This window comes from Conger conger, chromosome 4 (genome assembly GCF_963514075.1).
Source record: "Conger conger chromosome 4, fConCon1.1, whole genome shotgun sequence".
Taxonomy (NCBI): domain Eukaryota; kingdom Metazoa; phylum Chordata; class Actinopteri; order Anguilliformes; family Congridae; genus Conger; species Conger conger.
This window is the reverse complement of record NC_083763.1, coordinates 23,721,319-23,737,196: the sequence shown is the minus strand read 5'-3', so window position 1 is coordinate 23,737,196 and position 15,878 is coordinate 23,721,319. Positions and strand designations below refer to the sequence as shown.

General features: G+C 38.8%; 1 protein-coding gene across 1 annotated transcript in view; it reads left to right on the top strand.

Annotated features, from left to right (window-relative positions):
- Window positions 1–1,430: 1,430 nt before the first annotated feature.
- LOC133125880 (sodium/hydrogen exchanger 9-like) overlaps window positions 1,431–15,878 on the top strand; it is a 73,511-nt gene continuing 59,063 nt past the window's right edge. The window contains exons 1-4 of the mRNA XM_061237577.1: window positions 1,431–1,697; window positions 2,615–2,766; window positions 12,537–12,617; window positions 12,829–12,905. Coding sequence (XP_061093561.1) covers window positions 1,550–1,697; window positions 2,615–2,766; window positions 12,537–12,617; window positions 12,829–12,905 — 458 coding nt within the window. The 5' untranslated portion in view covers window positions 1,431–1,549. The remainder of the gene's footprint in view (window positions 1,698–2,614; window positions 2,767–12,536; window positions 12,618–12,828; window positions 12,906–15,878) is intronic.

The window sequence follows — 15,878 nt, the reverse complement described above, 5'->3', positions numbered from 1 at the left end:
CATGAGGAAAAACAGAAAAGCCCGCCTGACATGGTTGGCTGGGAGAAGAATGTTGGGTTTTGTTAGTTACATTTTTATGTGTTTCCCCCAACAGCATTCCTATATATTCAGTCTTCTGGTTGTGCAAGCAACATGGCCTTTCCCAGATTAATGAAACTGCAGTAGATCAAGGAGTGGGCAAAACAAAATTGGCATTCAAAATTCACAAATAAAAAGAGCCTATATCCTGCAAAAATAGTTACATCTGTGGGCAGAGGGGAATGCGGAGAGAATCACCTATGAATATTTGATAAGGTTGTCAGGCCCAGGCCAGAAAGATCCATGAGATTTGAAAGATGGAATTACCCATACCACCACCTGGGTGCCACACATTACAGGTCTCTGTACATTATGGGCTGCATTACATGCCTAGAGAAATATTCCTACCAAGGTATTTTGAAAGAGCATTTTACGCATCAGTAACTCCTCTTGCTTAGATTTGTGCTTTTAATTTGAACATATTTTGGAGGTTGCAAATTTCAAGACAGCTCATATTTAGACACGTTAATGGTATTATCACTATTGATGAATTGATCAAATACATCCAGAAGGAGAGCAACCGATGCCTATTAAAAAAATTGGACACTTACATTTTTCACATATTTCCCTCTGAACTGTGCAGGTTGCTTTTTGTTTGATTTTAAGTCTTTTGGGTAGTAATATGACGCTAAAGGGACACAATAACATCGTGCTGGGCTGCACTGAATTTTCTCATCAGGGTAAAGATACATCTCCATTTTCGAATCAATATGCAGTTTCAGTTATTTCCGGTCATCCTGTTTAATCAGTCGAAATAAATGTTTATTGATATTTTCAATATACTAATAGTCTATGCCAGAAAAACAGATTGGAAAAAAATTGTTTTATCATACATGTATTTAGTGACCTCTAATGGTAATCTCTGGAATTGTTTCGAGAGGAAAAAATGGTCTCAACCTAGTCTATTGAAGATACGAACATGACTGAATTACTTTGTTACATCAACATGAATGAACATATATGAGATAACGTAGGAACATATTTCCTATATTATTAGCTACTAAAAACACTGTGCATAGTGCAATAGCACACTGTAGTAAAGTCTTCCCATTTTTAACATGGTGTAAAATGAGACAAACAGACAAACACATCAACGACATTTTAAAGTGATTCACACTCTATATTCTGTAGCCTACTAATATTGAAATGGCCTCTATGGGAGTTATATTTTAATCAAGCCCTGTCTGTTTCAGCCAATCAATAGTGCTGGCATGTTTTAACATGTTCAGGAAGGCTGTGACCAATTTCAATTGATAATGTCACCATCACACACCCTCCCCCCCCACCCCGCCCCCACCCCGCACGTGGCTATAAGATTGAAATTTGAAAGTGAATTGAAAGTGAGTTATACAGCAACCACTCTGGATGCGGATGTACACAGCCGGGTCCATTGCAAAGTGGTTTGGTCGAAGGGTTTTACCATACTTAATGTACCATACAAGTTTAGGGCAGTTATATTTCCAACAATAAAATGTTTACTGCACTAGACAATCACATACAGTTGAGCACAGAATTGCTCATGTTCGATGTATTATTGATACTGACCATTTTAACAATATGGTTGCTCAGAAAGCGGCAGATTAGATGTATACACGAAACTGGCGGAGCTATGCTTTATGGTAAGTAACAGAATGTTTAAATTGACAAAACCAATAAGTAAAACTGTCGTTCACTTGCGACAGACGGTTTATGTTCTTGCAGTTTAAAATGTCGGCTATAATATCTGGATAATTAGGCCCATAAATGAAGCAACTAAACACATTGCAATTTTATAGTAAAGTAATTTGAGTAGTGTTCACGATAATATTATCATCGTGAAGGCGTATGTACATTTTTATGTTATAAAATATATATTTTTAAACTAAACATTATTTAATTGAAGTCCCGTGTCATCAGTTTATTTTTTTATGAGTGATGGTGACACATTACCAGCGAGAACGAATTAATTCCGTAGCCTACCTTAAAATGGAAGAAGGCGTCAGGTGCACGCGTATTTTCAATAAACGGATACGGCACTTACAATATGTTAACTGATGCTTATGCTCTAAACCAGACCCAATTTGTATTGCTGTGAAGAATTTCATTATTTTGTTTTGGTCTAGGCTACAGTTTGAGTTCAAAATAGTGTTGTAGCACCCTCTCCTTTAAGTCACAGGCTACAATTTTCAGTTCTGGAACACTTCACATTAATAATCTCTGTACATCTCATTAAAATGGCAAATCTTGTAGAGCATAACGACAACCCTCATGATGAATGTTGTGTTTTAATATTGCCTAGTTTAACAACAGAGGTTTTCACAACACTACAGCGACATTTATTGTGTGAGATGTTCTTTTTGTAAAAACTTCCGCTCTCTAGCTTGGTGCTTCCTTTTTTAATCTTACCCCGAATGACACTCCCCACATCGCTGGTTAATGTGCATCCTGTGCAGTAGTTTTGTTTCCCGAAACACACCCGTATTTCTGTGGGCCTCAAAATGTAAAAATACTTTCTTGAATTTGTAAATGGTGATTTAATTCTGTAAGTAATCCACAGGTTTGATTCTGGGTTTAATTCTGAAATACACTGACAGACAGTGGAACAAGAAGGCTCTGGATGTTCATGGCTGTGAAAGTCTAAACCACACCACACCGTCCCTGGCAGCCAACATTACACTGGACAATGACAGGCACAAACATGTTGGAGAGGTAAGTGTATACCCACTGGCACTGGCTGCAAGTGTACTTTGCTGTGAAAAGTATACACACTAATGTACTCATGGAGGACTTTGACACAATTATATGGCCTCTTATGAGACATTTTATATTACATAGTATATGATGTTAATTTCCATGTGCTTACAGTATAATTAGGGGGCTGTGCATAAAGCCCCAGCTCAGATGTTCCTAATCTTTCTAACATGGTTCATACCAACTCCACAACCAAGCAATGATCAACCATTTTTATGCATCAACCAATAGAGTACTAATAACAGTATTTCACAGGGGGTGTCAAGTGGGCACCTTCCTTCACATGTGTTTCATTGAGTTAGGGGCACGACACCTCCAGAAGTCTGAATGGTGAAGTCTGGCGTCCCAAACCCACCCCCCTTCGTACCAACTTTCACGTACCACGCCCCATGCACAGAATGGCAGAACCACACAGACCTCCCTGGTGAAGGTTGGGGGTTAGTTAAGGTTGTAACTAACCCCACTGGTATTATTAATGCCTACTCAGTGCCACCGGTCCCATGCACATTTCTGAATAATCATAGGCCATACCTGCCAACCATCTTCAAAACTATACACCACCAATTCAGTAATCATTCATACCGCCACCACACTAAACAACTATACTGCCAAACAATAGTATACAGGATGCACAGATTGCCAGTTCCACGCAGACCTGGTTGTGACTAAGGTTCTGATAACCCCACTGGCACTGTTAATGCATGCTCAGTGCCGAGGGTCCTATATGGATTCCTAAATAACCTCTAGCCTTACCTGCCAGCTGTCAGCTACTTTAAGATGCCCCCCAACTAGCCTGCCCTCTCCTCATCCACAACCATTGACTGGCTTTTTTCAGCTGCTTCTGATAACTCTTTAAGTGCTTCCTTGCTTTCCTATTTCTATTGGTCTCACATATGCTTGCCACCCTCATTGCTTGCCTTAGCAACCAAAAGTTGTATATGTTTGCTTCTTCATCAGATTCATACAACAGAATATATTTTTGGTCTCTTTCCATTGCTGCTTGTGAAATTTGTTTGCAGTTTGCATCCTTGGCAGACAATTTCCCATCTTTTATAAGACAGAGGTTGCATACATTCTGCTACATTGATTATATTTAGGTCCTGAAGGAGCACAGACTACACTTCACTGATTTATATGACAACATACAACATTAAATGGCCTCTGCTTTACAGAACATGTTTTAGACATAGTCTGTTTGAATTTGGCTATTGCATATTAAATAGTTGATTTTCCATCTTCATTGAGGCTGAAAGGGTAACTAAGTCCTTCAGTGCTTTGCAGTGTTTTTTGTAGTGGCTACCAGACACAGCTTCTTGAATTACTTGGCTGTGAATGTGAGGTCTGACTAAGTCTGAACTTAACATTTCCATTGTGTTGGAAGGATTGCATTCTGCTGGATTCTCACACTAGAGAAAATATTGGAACTCTGAACAGACAGCGCATGTTCTTTAAGAGGCTTGCACATCCTGTTTGTCACTGACAAGATTTCAGAAGAGGAAATTGCACTGCCTCATCAGTTTCTATTTACGCGTAATTTACTAAGAAATGAACCACAACCAATGACGTGAGTCAGCTTTTAAAAACATTGGCCTGTTGTGCAATCTACATTGGTGCCAAGTCTTCACTGCTGAGTGTGAAACAAATACAAAATAAAGGGAAAATATTCCTTTTTACAACAGCTCTCTATATGAACTGCAAAGTTTACAGTATAGAGTTCTACAGTATCTGAACAATGTGGATTCTGATTATGGGATGGTGTTTGTAAAAAGTTGTACAATCATTGACCAATATATCATATCAATATCAATATTTGCACATTTAGCATCGCTAAAGAATGCACAACAATTTTCAAATGTCACCCTCTTGGAGAGAAATTCATCTCAAATATTGCAATCCCTTTTCCAAGAGTAATGTTATGCATTAAAGCAAGATTATATTATAAGTATATATTATAGCAATATGTATACATAAAAAGGGATGTAATTCCGACATGGATCTCCCAATATGGATGTAAATGGCCACAAATTAAAGGTAACAGGCTTTAACTTTAACCTCATTCAGTTTTTCATTTCAAATTCAATGTGCTGGAGCACAGAGCCAAAAGAACAAAAATTGTATCAAATACTGTAGATTATTATTTGTGTTGTTTATTATATGCAGCCTTTTTATTCATTTTTATATATTCAAGCGTGCCAATAATTCTGGAGCCCACTGTAAACAGTATATTGAAATGAGCAGGGTCACAGGGTGTGCAAATTCTTAGAAACAGCACCCCAAAGCGGATGGACTCAGCACCTTCAGCATTGAGAATTGAGCACACTGCACCTCTTCATCACAACGTACTTTTGTATGGCATCTTCACACTAGGAGAACCTGTGAACACACCCTTTGTCGCCTGCACTACTTTGAGGAAACATTTGAAATGATCATCTTGCTAGATGCTTTCTCCCAATGTGCGTTTGATTACAGGAAGTAGGTTACATTTTGTTCGAATTTTGATGTGAAGGGGCAAGCAATGCGGGGCTGCTGAAATATAATTCTTTTTTTGCGTGCACATATTTTAGGAGCCAGATGTGATTTACGCTAAATCTGCCTGTAACCTAATAAAAAAAAAAGACAAAAAGCAAAAAGCTAAAAACAAATCATGCACTTGCCCTTCCCTTTTCACCCAACTGTTTGATTAGTTCCTGTTTAATTTGTTGCCAAATCTAATCTCTTACCGTTTTGTTTCTTGTCAGTTCTGAGCTCTCCCTCCCTCCCTTTTTCCCCAGTCCGTAAGAGGCATTTGTTCCTATTTACATAGAAACCATCCCATAAGTCCTGTGACTTTCACGTTGTTACCAGCCGTTCTCTGCTTCCCACTTGCTGTCTGAACCGGCTGTTCTTCTTTATCTTGGGGATGATAATATAGTCATTTTCTGCTGGACATATTCCAGTGCCTGAGCTTTAAAACCCCTTAACCCTCAGGCGACCAACTGTCATATCTGTCCACAGACTATATACTTTTATTGATATCTTAACGGTAATATATTTGATCCATCTGCAACTTTTTCAAGTAACATGTCCCCAATAAATATGTACCATTTCTTTTGTTTCCGTCTTAATTTGGAGTGATGTGATGATATATCCTTTGGGGTCATTCATATGGTATTTGGTATTACAGCACATGGCACAGTAGAGTGTGTGGTAAAAGTTTAAATTGTACAATTCTGGGCTGTAGCATGAAGTAGAGGATGTCTGTGGTTCAGTAGCTGTAGAACAGTGTAGCAATGGTAAATACAGAGCTTGTGAATAGTATCACTGACTCCCCTGAATGAATTCATGGCGACATGGCTCAGGCAGTAAGAGCAGTTGTCTGGCAGTTGGAGGGTCGCCGGTTCGATCCCCCACCTGGGCTGTGTCGAAGTGTCCCTGCGCAAGACACCTAACCCCCAAATGCTCCTGACATGCTGGTCGGTGCCTTGCATGGCAGCCAATTGCCGTCGGTTTGTGAGTGTGTGTATGAATGGGTGAATGAGAAGCGTCAATTGTACAGCGCTTTGGATAAAGGCGCTATATAAATGCCAACCATTTAATTCACAAATACATATCAGAGAACAGTGTCACATCACATTAAAAACAAGGATATATGCAATTTATCAAAATGTTACCTCAATGACATTATATATGGTCCTCACACAGGTCACGTGTAATGGCTTACCATTCCCCTATGTAATGTGGGTGACGCTAATGATTGATAAATGTGCTGTATTTGTAATAATATAGATATATACTTTTTTCTTATAAATATGAAATAATCGTTTACATGTTTAATTACATTTTATTAAAATAAACTGTTTTTGAATTGATTGCGGCTTCTTTTTCATGAGTTTGAAATTGGGGTCATATCTGACTCCAGTTGGTCATTAGTGTGTGCGAAATATGTTGGTCCTTGAGGGTTAAAAAGCCATTACACCGCATTACGTTTTTGCAACAGCTGGTAGAAAAATGAAACTACTTGATTTGTGCAGCTGAGCATTGAGACCTCGGAATAAAGATTATGCATAAAGAGTGCCAGGACCCTGTAAAGAATATATATTCCATTTGCAGTCTAATGTGTGTGTAGCCAAGCATTGGGTCTTTGCATCTGATTGAGTTATACGATTAATCTCATCGCACAGGGGACACAGCCAAAATGGCTTGTAAATAACTCAGAAATCGCATCCTTATCATTCAAACTACAGTAGGTCATCATGGAAGCTCTCTTTTGGTGTTCAGCATGGCTAATTCTAGCCTATTGGGTTCGCAATGAAACGCTTGGCTCTTGGAAATGGCTCTTACTGAAAATCAAACTGTCACTCTGGCACAACAATCAACAATCTCGCAATATGCAGACTAATTAGTAAATTGTGCAGTTTCTACTGTTCTTGCCACTGTTGAAACAGTGTGTGCTGGCACTCCCATTGTTTTGTCCAGGATATAGGCTACAGTACCAAAGAATCGTGAGCTTTGAAAAGTGGTTCTCCCTTAATTTGTTTGGAAGATGGTAGTTCCTGAGAGCATTTTGAGGTAAGAGTGCAAGTTGAATTTGTGCAATGCCCTTCTTTAGTTGCTCAAGTACTCCATCTGTCAGTGAGCCACAGTATAGCTCTCTCTTATCCACAGTAGCCTACACAATGGTGGCTGTGCTCAATATAAATATTCAAATAAAATAAACCAATTTAAAGAAATATGTTTTTGTATGTAAAAGTAGGTAAAATTTGCCATCCACACAGGGTGTTTTTGGAATAATATCATAAATACAAGGTTACCAAGCAAGATTAAATATGCATGGGTGATGCAGTCTGTTTTTGAGCAGTGGGCTAGGTTTATTTTAATCGAATGATTGTAATTTCAGATTTAGCTAGCCAGCCAATCCAGGCAGATAGTCCGCTGTGACTGTGTTATATAGCTGGGCTGTGACTGTACTATACCTCTGGGCTGTGACTGTGTTATAAAGCTGGGCTGTGACTGAACTACACCTCTGGGCTGTGACTGTGTTATAAAGCTGAGCTGTGACTGTACTACACCTCTGGGCTGTGACTGTGTTATAAAGCTGAGCTGTGACTGTACTACACCTCTGGGCTGTGACTGTGTTATAAAGCTGGGCTGTGACTGTACTACACCTCTGGGCTGTGACTTTACTACACCTCTGGGCTGTGACTGTGTTATAAAGCTGAGCTGTGACTGTACTACACCTCTGGGCTGTGACTGTGTTATAACGCTGGGCTGTGACTGTACTACACCTCTGGGCTGTGACTACTACACCTCTGGGCTGTGACTGTGTTGTAAAGCTGGGCTGTGACTGTACTACACCTCTGGGCTGTGACTGTACTACACCTCTGGGCTGTGACTGTGTTGTAAAGCTGGGCTGTGACTGTACTACACCTCTGGGCTGTGACTGTACTACACCTCTGGGCTGTGACTGTGTTGTAAAGCTGGGCTGTGACTGTACTACACCTCTGGGCTGTGTCTGTGCTGTAAAGCTGGGCTGTGACTGTACTACACCTCTGGGCTGAGACTGTGCTTCTGGTCCGTGGCTGTATTATACTGTAGCTCTGAACTGTGACCTTGCAATATCTCTGGACTGTGACTGTTCTAGTGTCTGGACTGTGTTGCTGCAACTTCTCTGAGCTAAAGGAAGACGATCGTTTATATTCTACAAAATGGAATTACTCATAAGTTAAATTAGTTACATTTAGGATTGTGCATTGTTTTGATGTCAGTTTTTAATTGTGCATATCAACACGAAATAAACACATTGGACACAAATGTGTATATTTAAGTTCACACAAATCTTGTGTGAACTTAAATATATTATTTTTTTATTTTTTTGGTCCAGTAATATAATTGTGAAATTGGCCTTGTTCCTTGTTTAAATATAAGTACATTTACGCAATTATGCTACTGCAACCTGCTTCTACTACTTCAACGGATTAGTCAAAAGTGGAAAGCACTTTTTTTTTTCTCTATTCCAGAATCATGACCTGCGATTTCACAGTTGATTTATCTCTGCATTACCTTCACTGTCTCCTTATCAGTGGGAAAATATTCAGTCGTTCTGGTTTGCATAACATTCCAGAAAGTTCGTATTTCTTCAACCTACTACTTTGCCCAAGTAAACATTATTCATTTTTTCCTCTGTTGCTGTGAAGACATTGAACCAGACAAGTCCTCTGGGAAACCATAGCTTTCCCTTAATAGCCTGCTCACCCATATCTTACACAACTGAGAGGTCTTATTAACAATCCAATGGAGACCTCCACAAAAGCCATTAGGAGAGCTGGTGTGTGGAGATGGCCTTCAAGTCATTAGGCCGTGATACAGATGGGTCCAAGCAGGGAAAGATGAGGATTTCTTTGCATTACTGAGACCATTAGACGGTAGCCATTGGGAGCTTTGCTCTAAAATTTGTAGCCTGATTAAATTTAGTGCTGCTCCATTGAAGAGCCAATTAGACTATGGTGCACCCCAACCTTACACACTGCTGTGTGGTTACTAGAATAAAACCAGTGCAGTTTGCATAATTTTCGGATCCCTATTATGTCTTGTTACATAGAACAGAGATACAGAGCGAGGTCACTTAAGTGTTACATATATTTTTTTACTGATGAGGCTATAGGACTATGAAACGTCATTTCGTACGTGGATAATTGTCATTGTGAAAAGTAATCTGTATGAATTGAACAGCATTGTTATGATAATGTGATCCATTTATAGCACTGTGAGGTTTTGCCCATGTGGGGTTTACCCGAAAGCATGGCATTAAAAAATAAACCCGCTTCCAATACTACCAGATCTATAGACAAATCGACAAGTTGAATTTTCTCATAGCACTCTTTGGAGTTGTTTTAGACAGATGCAAAACCAGACAGTTCTATGAAGACAGCATTCCTCACCGGATTCTCCAATTACAAAAGCTTAATTACTGTATATTAGCTTTCAGGACCATATTAAGCTTTTCAGCTTTCAATGTGGTCCTAGAAATTGTATTTTCTTTTCTGGAATCCATTTTAGAATCTTTACTAGAACACCCTGACAAATGTTTTATGGAGAGCTATACGTATGTGTTAGTGTTTGGGCATATTTGCACATACACTGATTATATATTTGAAGTTTGTTTGTACTGATATATATATATATATTTTTTTTTACCATACTACAAGATAGTGTGTATATTCGAGTCAATGCAAAAAACAAAGAATGTCCGCACGCAGAGTGTGGGCTTTCTTTGTTTTCTATATCCTACTTTTTATTGCCCAGCACCGCAGGAAACTTTTTAGATGTGCGTGTGTCTTTATGGGAGTTTATGATTTGCATCAATACATCATATCTTAATATAGGGAGTCTATTTAATTGAAATGTAATTAGATTCCCAATTTCTGTGACATTTCATTATGTGTGGATATAATGTGAGGCTGGAGAATTTGGTTTGCTTTTAGTTCTGAATATATTTGATGTCTTCACATAGAACAGAAGCAAGACAACTGTTATTGAGTGGTTTCCATGGAAACAAGGCCAAGAAATAGAAAATATGTCCAAAAAGTTGTTAAAGTTATGGCATGAATATGTATGAGTCATAAATAAGCACTAAATAATTGGAATGCATCATGTTTATCTGCAATTGTTGCATGAAAATGCAGCATAATTGTCATTTTATAAATATTTTATGAAGCATATGAAATTGCATGTGGCACCAGAGTCTATTTTTTTAGGTCTGTAGTCATATGCTACTATAATAATACATATATAATTGAAGAAAGTTGAAGTAGCTTACCAAAACTGGGCCTTTGTCCCAAATGTTATGGGGGGGACTATATATTGACAATTTTAATATTGTGACTAAATTAGATATTTTTTCTGCAATTTGCATAATAAAATGTAAACAAATATTTCAGGGTGTGCTCTGTGTGCAATGAGATTATCACTTGACCTCAAAGTTCAAAGTTATCTGAATATCATAATCTTTTTATGTAACATAAGTATCATTCACTCAGAGTGAAAGCTTGTGTACTTTATGGAAACACATCTCATTTCATAGATTAATCTACAAAATTCACCTGTCCTAATTTAACTGTATCTCTCCCACTGATAACAGACTGCTTCAGTAGATATTGTTGCTGCTTAATGAAGCCTGCTGTTGCTGTCACTGTAGTATTTCCTGTAGTATTAGAATGGCAATAATCATTTTTAAATCTTTTATGCTATGATGCACAAATGGTAAAACAAAACTACAGTTGAATTTTAAATAACACAACTTTTGCATGCTGTGTTGTTTTTATTCGCTGTTGCCCTTTTGCATTATTTAAAGTTTATTTAATGCAGAAGTGGTACTGCCGACTTCTGGACATTTTATAGTTACACATGTCCAGTGAAATGAATTACAATGGCAATGAAATAGAAACCCCATTCTTGTATTGGCCACTTAGATCCCACCTACCAATAGTATAAGGTCACAATCATCTCTTCTCAAGCATCTTGATAAAGAATGATCACAGTACCTTAAAGGTACAATAGGTAATTTCAGACATCTGACAGTCAAGAGAGGAATTGCAGCAACAAACACACTCAAACCACAACATTGTTTATCCCACTCCTTCTCTGTGAATGTGCTGACATTGAAATGCCATTGGCCGTGGTAATTACAACTGATTTTCAACCAATGAGCTTGAATTATTGTACAGCTATACGATGTTTTGGCACAGAGTGCCAGCCGATGAACTGCATATTTTGAAACTCGAATTTAAGGACTATAAATACAGACAGAGGATGAGTCAACATGTCAGTGAGAGTTTTTCGATGATAGGAAGGGATTTACAATGGTTCTGTAATAATGTTCTAAGACAAAAATCTTACCTATTGTACCTTTAAGCATCTGAAGTAATCATCTAATTACCTCAAATGAAGTTTCTGGGCATGTGGATTGTTAAAGTATAATTAATTTGCCTAATCTTGTCTTTTGTCTTTTGCATGCGGTCTAACTTTTTGCATGTTGTGAACTGAAGTGCAATGAACCAGATATTGTTGCACTTTTGGCCTTGATGGTCACACAGCAGCTGTGCTGTTTATCTAGAAATAATTTAGATTAGGAGACTTACAGTGATGCTGATACAGTGAGGACAATAGTTGAAACATGCTGTAGACTCAAGTCATGTGGTCAAACATACAGGCCCTGTGAAGCCAGTGGTGAAGCCAGAAATAAGGGTGGTTCTCAACCCTGGATCTAGACTCACAGGGACTGCTGGTGGGTTTTATTTTCACCTTAATATTCAGACCCAATAAATAAGATGAGCTGAATTTACCATTTAATCAACAGTTTTAATTGAATGAAGCGGTTGGCTAAAAAACCAGTGCCAGGACCAGTGCCTCAGAAGTTGAAGCAGTAAACATACAGAGATTTAAGAGATATTTGTAATGTATAGCGTTGTGATAAGTTTGGTTTGTCTGCAAATAAAAGAAGGCTCAATATCAGGGGGTGAAGATAACATGAAGACTCTCCAGACTCTGGTTTCAGCAAGATGGATGGATTCACAAGTCAGTATGCTGTGTGAAATAAAGACTGAGTGCCTGCTTAAAATGAAGCTGTTGAACTGCAATGATTGCTCTCTTTTGCCGTCTGTCACATTTTTTGAGAGCGCATTTTTGTTTCACATTGAGAGCCTTTGAAGCTTTGTCACTCATTGTGATTCACAGAACTGTCTTTCTCATAGCAGATGGCCTTTGCCCCAGAAGTCTTCTTCAATGTGTTTCTGCCGCCCATCATATTTCAAGGAGCCTACAGCTTAAACCAGGTTAGTCTGTGTAATGGATTTTCTTACAGGAACGATGGAACAGCCATTTCACGTATTGACATTATCTTTCGATTTCGAATCCTCAGAACAATAGCCTGTTGTCCATTGCTAAAGAATTCTTGGTGCATTATTGCATTTCATTTTTGGATATTTTGGTTCATTTTGCTCATTTTACCATTTTTCCCAATTTTACTGTGAATGTCTTCTCTAGAGGCGTCTCTTCCAGAATTCTGGCTCAGTGTTGACCTTTGCCTTTCTGGGAACGATCATCTCATGTGCAGTTATAGGGTGAGTATGTGCTGTACATATATATGCTGCCATATAGTGTTGATACATTTCTCCACTGCCACCAATTTATCCTCTTAAACTGATTTTGACAGTGCAGGCCTGGGTTTAGAAATGAATGGAACTTCCCTTATTTGGGCCATGAATTTGTTAAGGTAGACTGTCCCCTGAAGACCACCAAGTTATTTGAAAATACTACTCAATAAAAAAACAATAAATAAGCAGGCTTGCCAGAATAGGACTATACCATATCATCCAGCAGGTGTTGTGCTTTAAGTGTTTTAAAATACATCACCCTGGTAACAGCAAAGCCTGCTGTTAATGCCCCACAGCAGCACAGGCACAGTTAACATGCACTAGCTACCTACCTGACAAGAACTTCCAGTGTGACAGTACCAAAGACAATTTCAAATTCAGTTAAATAAGTAACATCTTTTTGTGAAAATTTGAGTGGGGAAGACCCAAGCATGTGTAAGACTGTGAAAAGCTATATACTGGCAGCTTCAATGCCAGTTGCCAAATTTTAGAATTACTCAGCATAAGTGAGAAACTTCTGTAGATGCCAGTTTCAAACAAATGGTAAGGCTTTTTTGTGGGTAATCAGTTAAACGTATGTTTGACACCCCTGCTAAATGAAAGAATATTACACCTCCATTGTGGATAAAAGCAACATGTTGAAGTGTGGTTGCTGGGAAACCAAGCTGCTTTTGAAGTTGAGTTAGTGGACCAGAAGAGTGCACTCTTCATTCTGCTCCGTGGAATCCAATGCGGTGAGGGGAATATTGTGCCCTTTCCTAGGGGAAGATTTAATTGAAAATCCTCAAATGCCTGGCCTAATTGATGATGGCCTTCATGGTATTGGGCATAGGTGTTATGCTGGTGTCATGACCAAATTCCATGTGATGAATTACCCCCTGCTCCAGTCAGCTTCAATTAAAGAATGTTCTGGTGCTGTGCATCCCTCAAACAACCATAAAACCAACTCTCACATGCCCAGTCTTGCATTGGAGAGCACTGTATGTCGAACACCTGTGGAATTAGGCATCTGCTGAGATCTGACAGATTGTCCAATTCCACACAGCTTGTTTTGCAGACATCCAAGGCAGAGTCTAGGGTGTGTGGTTCCAGCCCATTGGCCCATCTTCTCTGATATTTCCAGACTATGTCATTACAGAGCAGCAGTGCAGTGACCTGAGCCGCACAATGACTGACTGTCAGCATCAGTCATTCTTTGGAATTGAATTCTTATTTCTCAACTGGAACGGGTTTTAAAACAGTAAGGCACTCTTAACCTGTTGGTGTGCCCTCTGCTATGGTGGCAGGGAGAACTTAAGTGTTTAGAGTAAATGTGTTTTTCTTTAAAACTTATTTTACTCCGTAGAAACATGTAACCGATTTTACCGAAGTTTGGACTGGGAAGGCTACTGAAGAGCATTGAACTCATTGTCATGCTCATGAAACCAGTTTGAGATTTTTGCTTTGTGACATGGTGCATTATCATGCTGGAAGTAGTCATTAGAAGATGGGTACATTGTGGCCATGAAGGGATGCACACGGTCAGCAACAATACTCAAGTAGGTTGTGACATTCAAACGAACACCACAGAAACGTGTTGTTAATGAGGAGAAGGGCCAGACTGGTTGAAGCTGATATGAAGGTGACAGTAATGCAAATAAGGATATATTACAACAGTGATATGCAGAAGAGCATCTTTGAATGCATCACACGTCTAAGTGGGTACGTTACAATTGTATAGACAGCTACACCAATTAGCTGTGGGCAATTATACATGTCCACTCAGCTGAGTACATTATATTTTCTGTCACGTCAAACTGATTAGGTCAATTGATCCATACCTATGCCAAAGTGAAATTCTCAAACTTGTGTAAACATGATTGTTGAGCAATATAACATTTCTATAGTATCTCTCTCCCATGTAGGTACAGAAATCTTGAGAAATACCATTAAGAATACATGATCCACAATTGGGCACAGTTCCATACCATATTCCCCTCATGCAATAACTGTGTCAGAGCAGGAAAAAAATCCATCCGTAATATTCAGTGCATTGGCATAGTTTAAGTACATTTCCTGCTGCGTGAATTTGCTGCTTTCCTGTGTTTAAATGCTGACAGGTGGCTTTGAAACAGCAGGGGGTTAGAATAATTACTTGCTGGGAAAATGCCTGCTGGAGAAGATAAAATGGTGAAGAGAGATCTCTGTTTTCTGAGCAGCAGCAAAGAAACTGCTAAATGCAATACGGTCTGAGATTAATCAAGACTGTTACTGTGTTTCTGTGTCCGGACCTTGAAGTAATGCTTGCCATATTTTCTGATGTTAATATGTATTCACCGTGGAAATTAAACTGTTAGTATCTGTTTCAGACCAATTAGAGACATTTATTTTTTTTGTACAACTGATATTTTGTATGTTACAGCAGTTAATGGTTTGGTAAAATGTCAGTTTCTGGCAGAAAAGGACATTGCTTTAAGGCTGCACTAATTAATTTAGATTCAGTGCAGTTTAGGTGACTCTGAAGTTTTGCATGAAAGCTATCAGTGTCTCATTAACATATGCAAGATTGCTTCATCCTTGCAATGAGATGTTTTCAGATAGGCTGCAAAGTTGGTTTCTGGCTTCCTCCCCTGTAAGCACTAGGTGGTGCTCATAATCTTTCCAAGATGTTTGCCTGTGTTCTCATCTCCACATGGATTGGAGATCAATGTTTGCAAAACTGATATTTTGTCTTGAGCTGACATCAATATTGCATCCATCACCTAGCATGGAAAATAAATAGACTCACATTGTAAGCATGACTGGGAGGAAGCCATGGGGAAATGACACTCTCCTCACTTGGTTTGCACACATATGGTGGGTTGGAAAGCACTGTTAACATTGATGAAGAGTAGCTCTCTCAGTAGAGGAGGTATTACTTTTTGATGTTTACAATTATACAGTTAATATTACACCATTTAA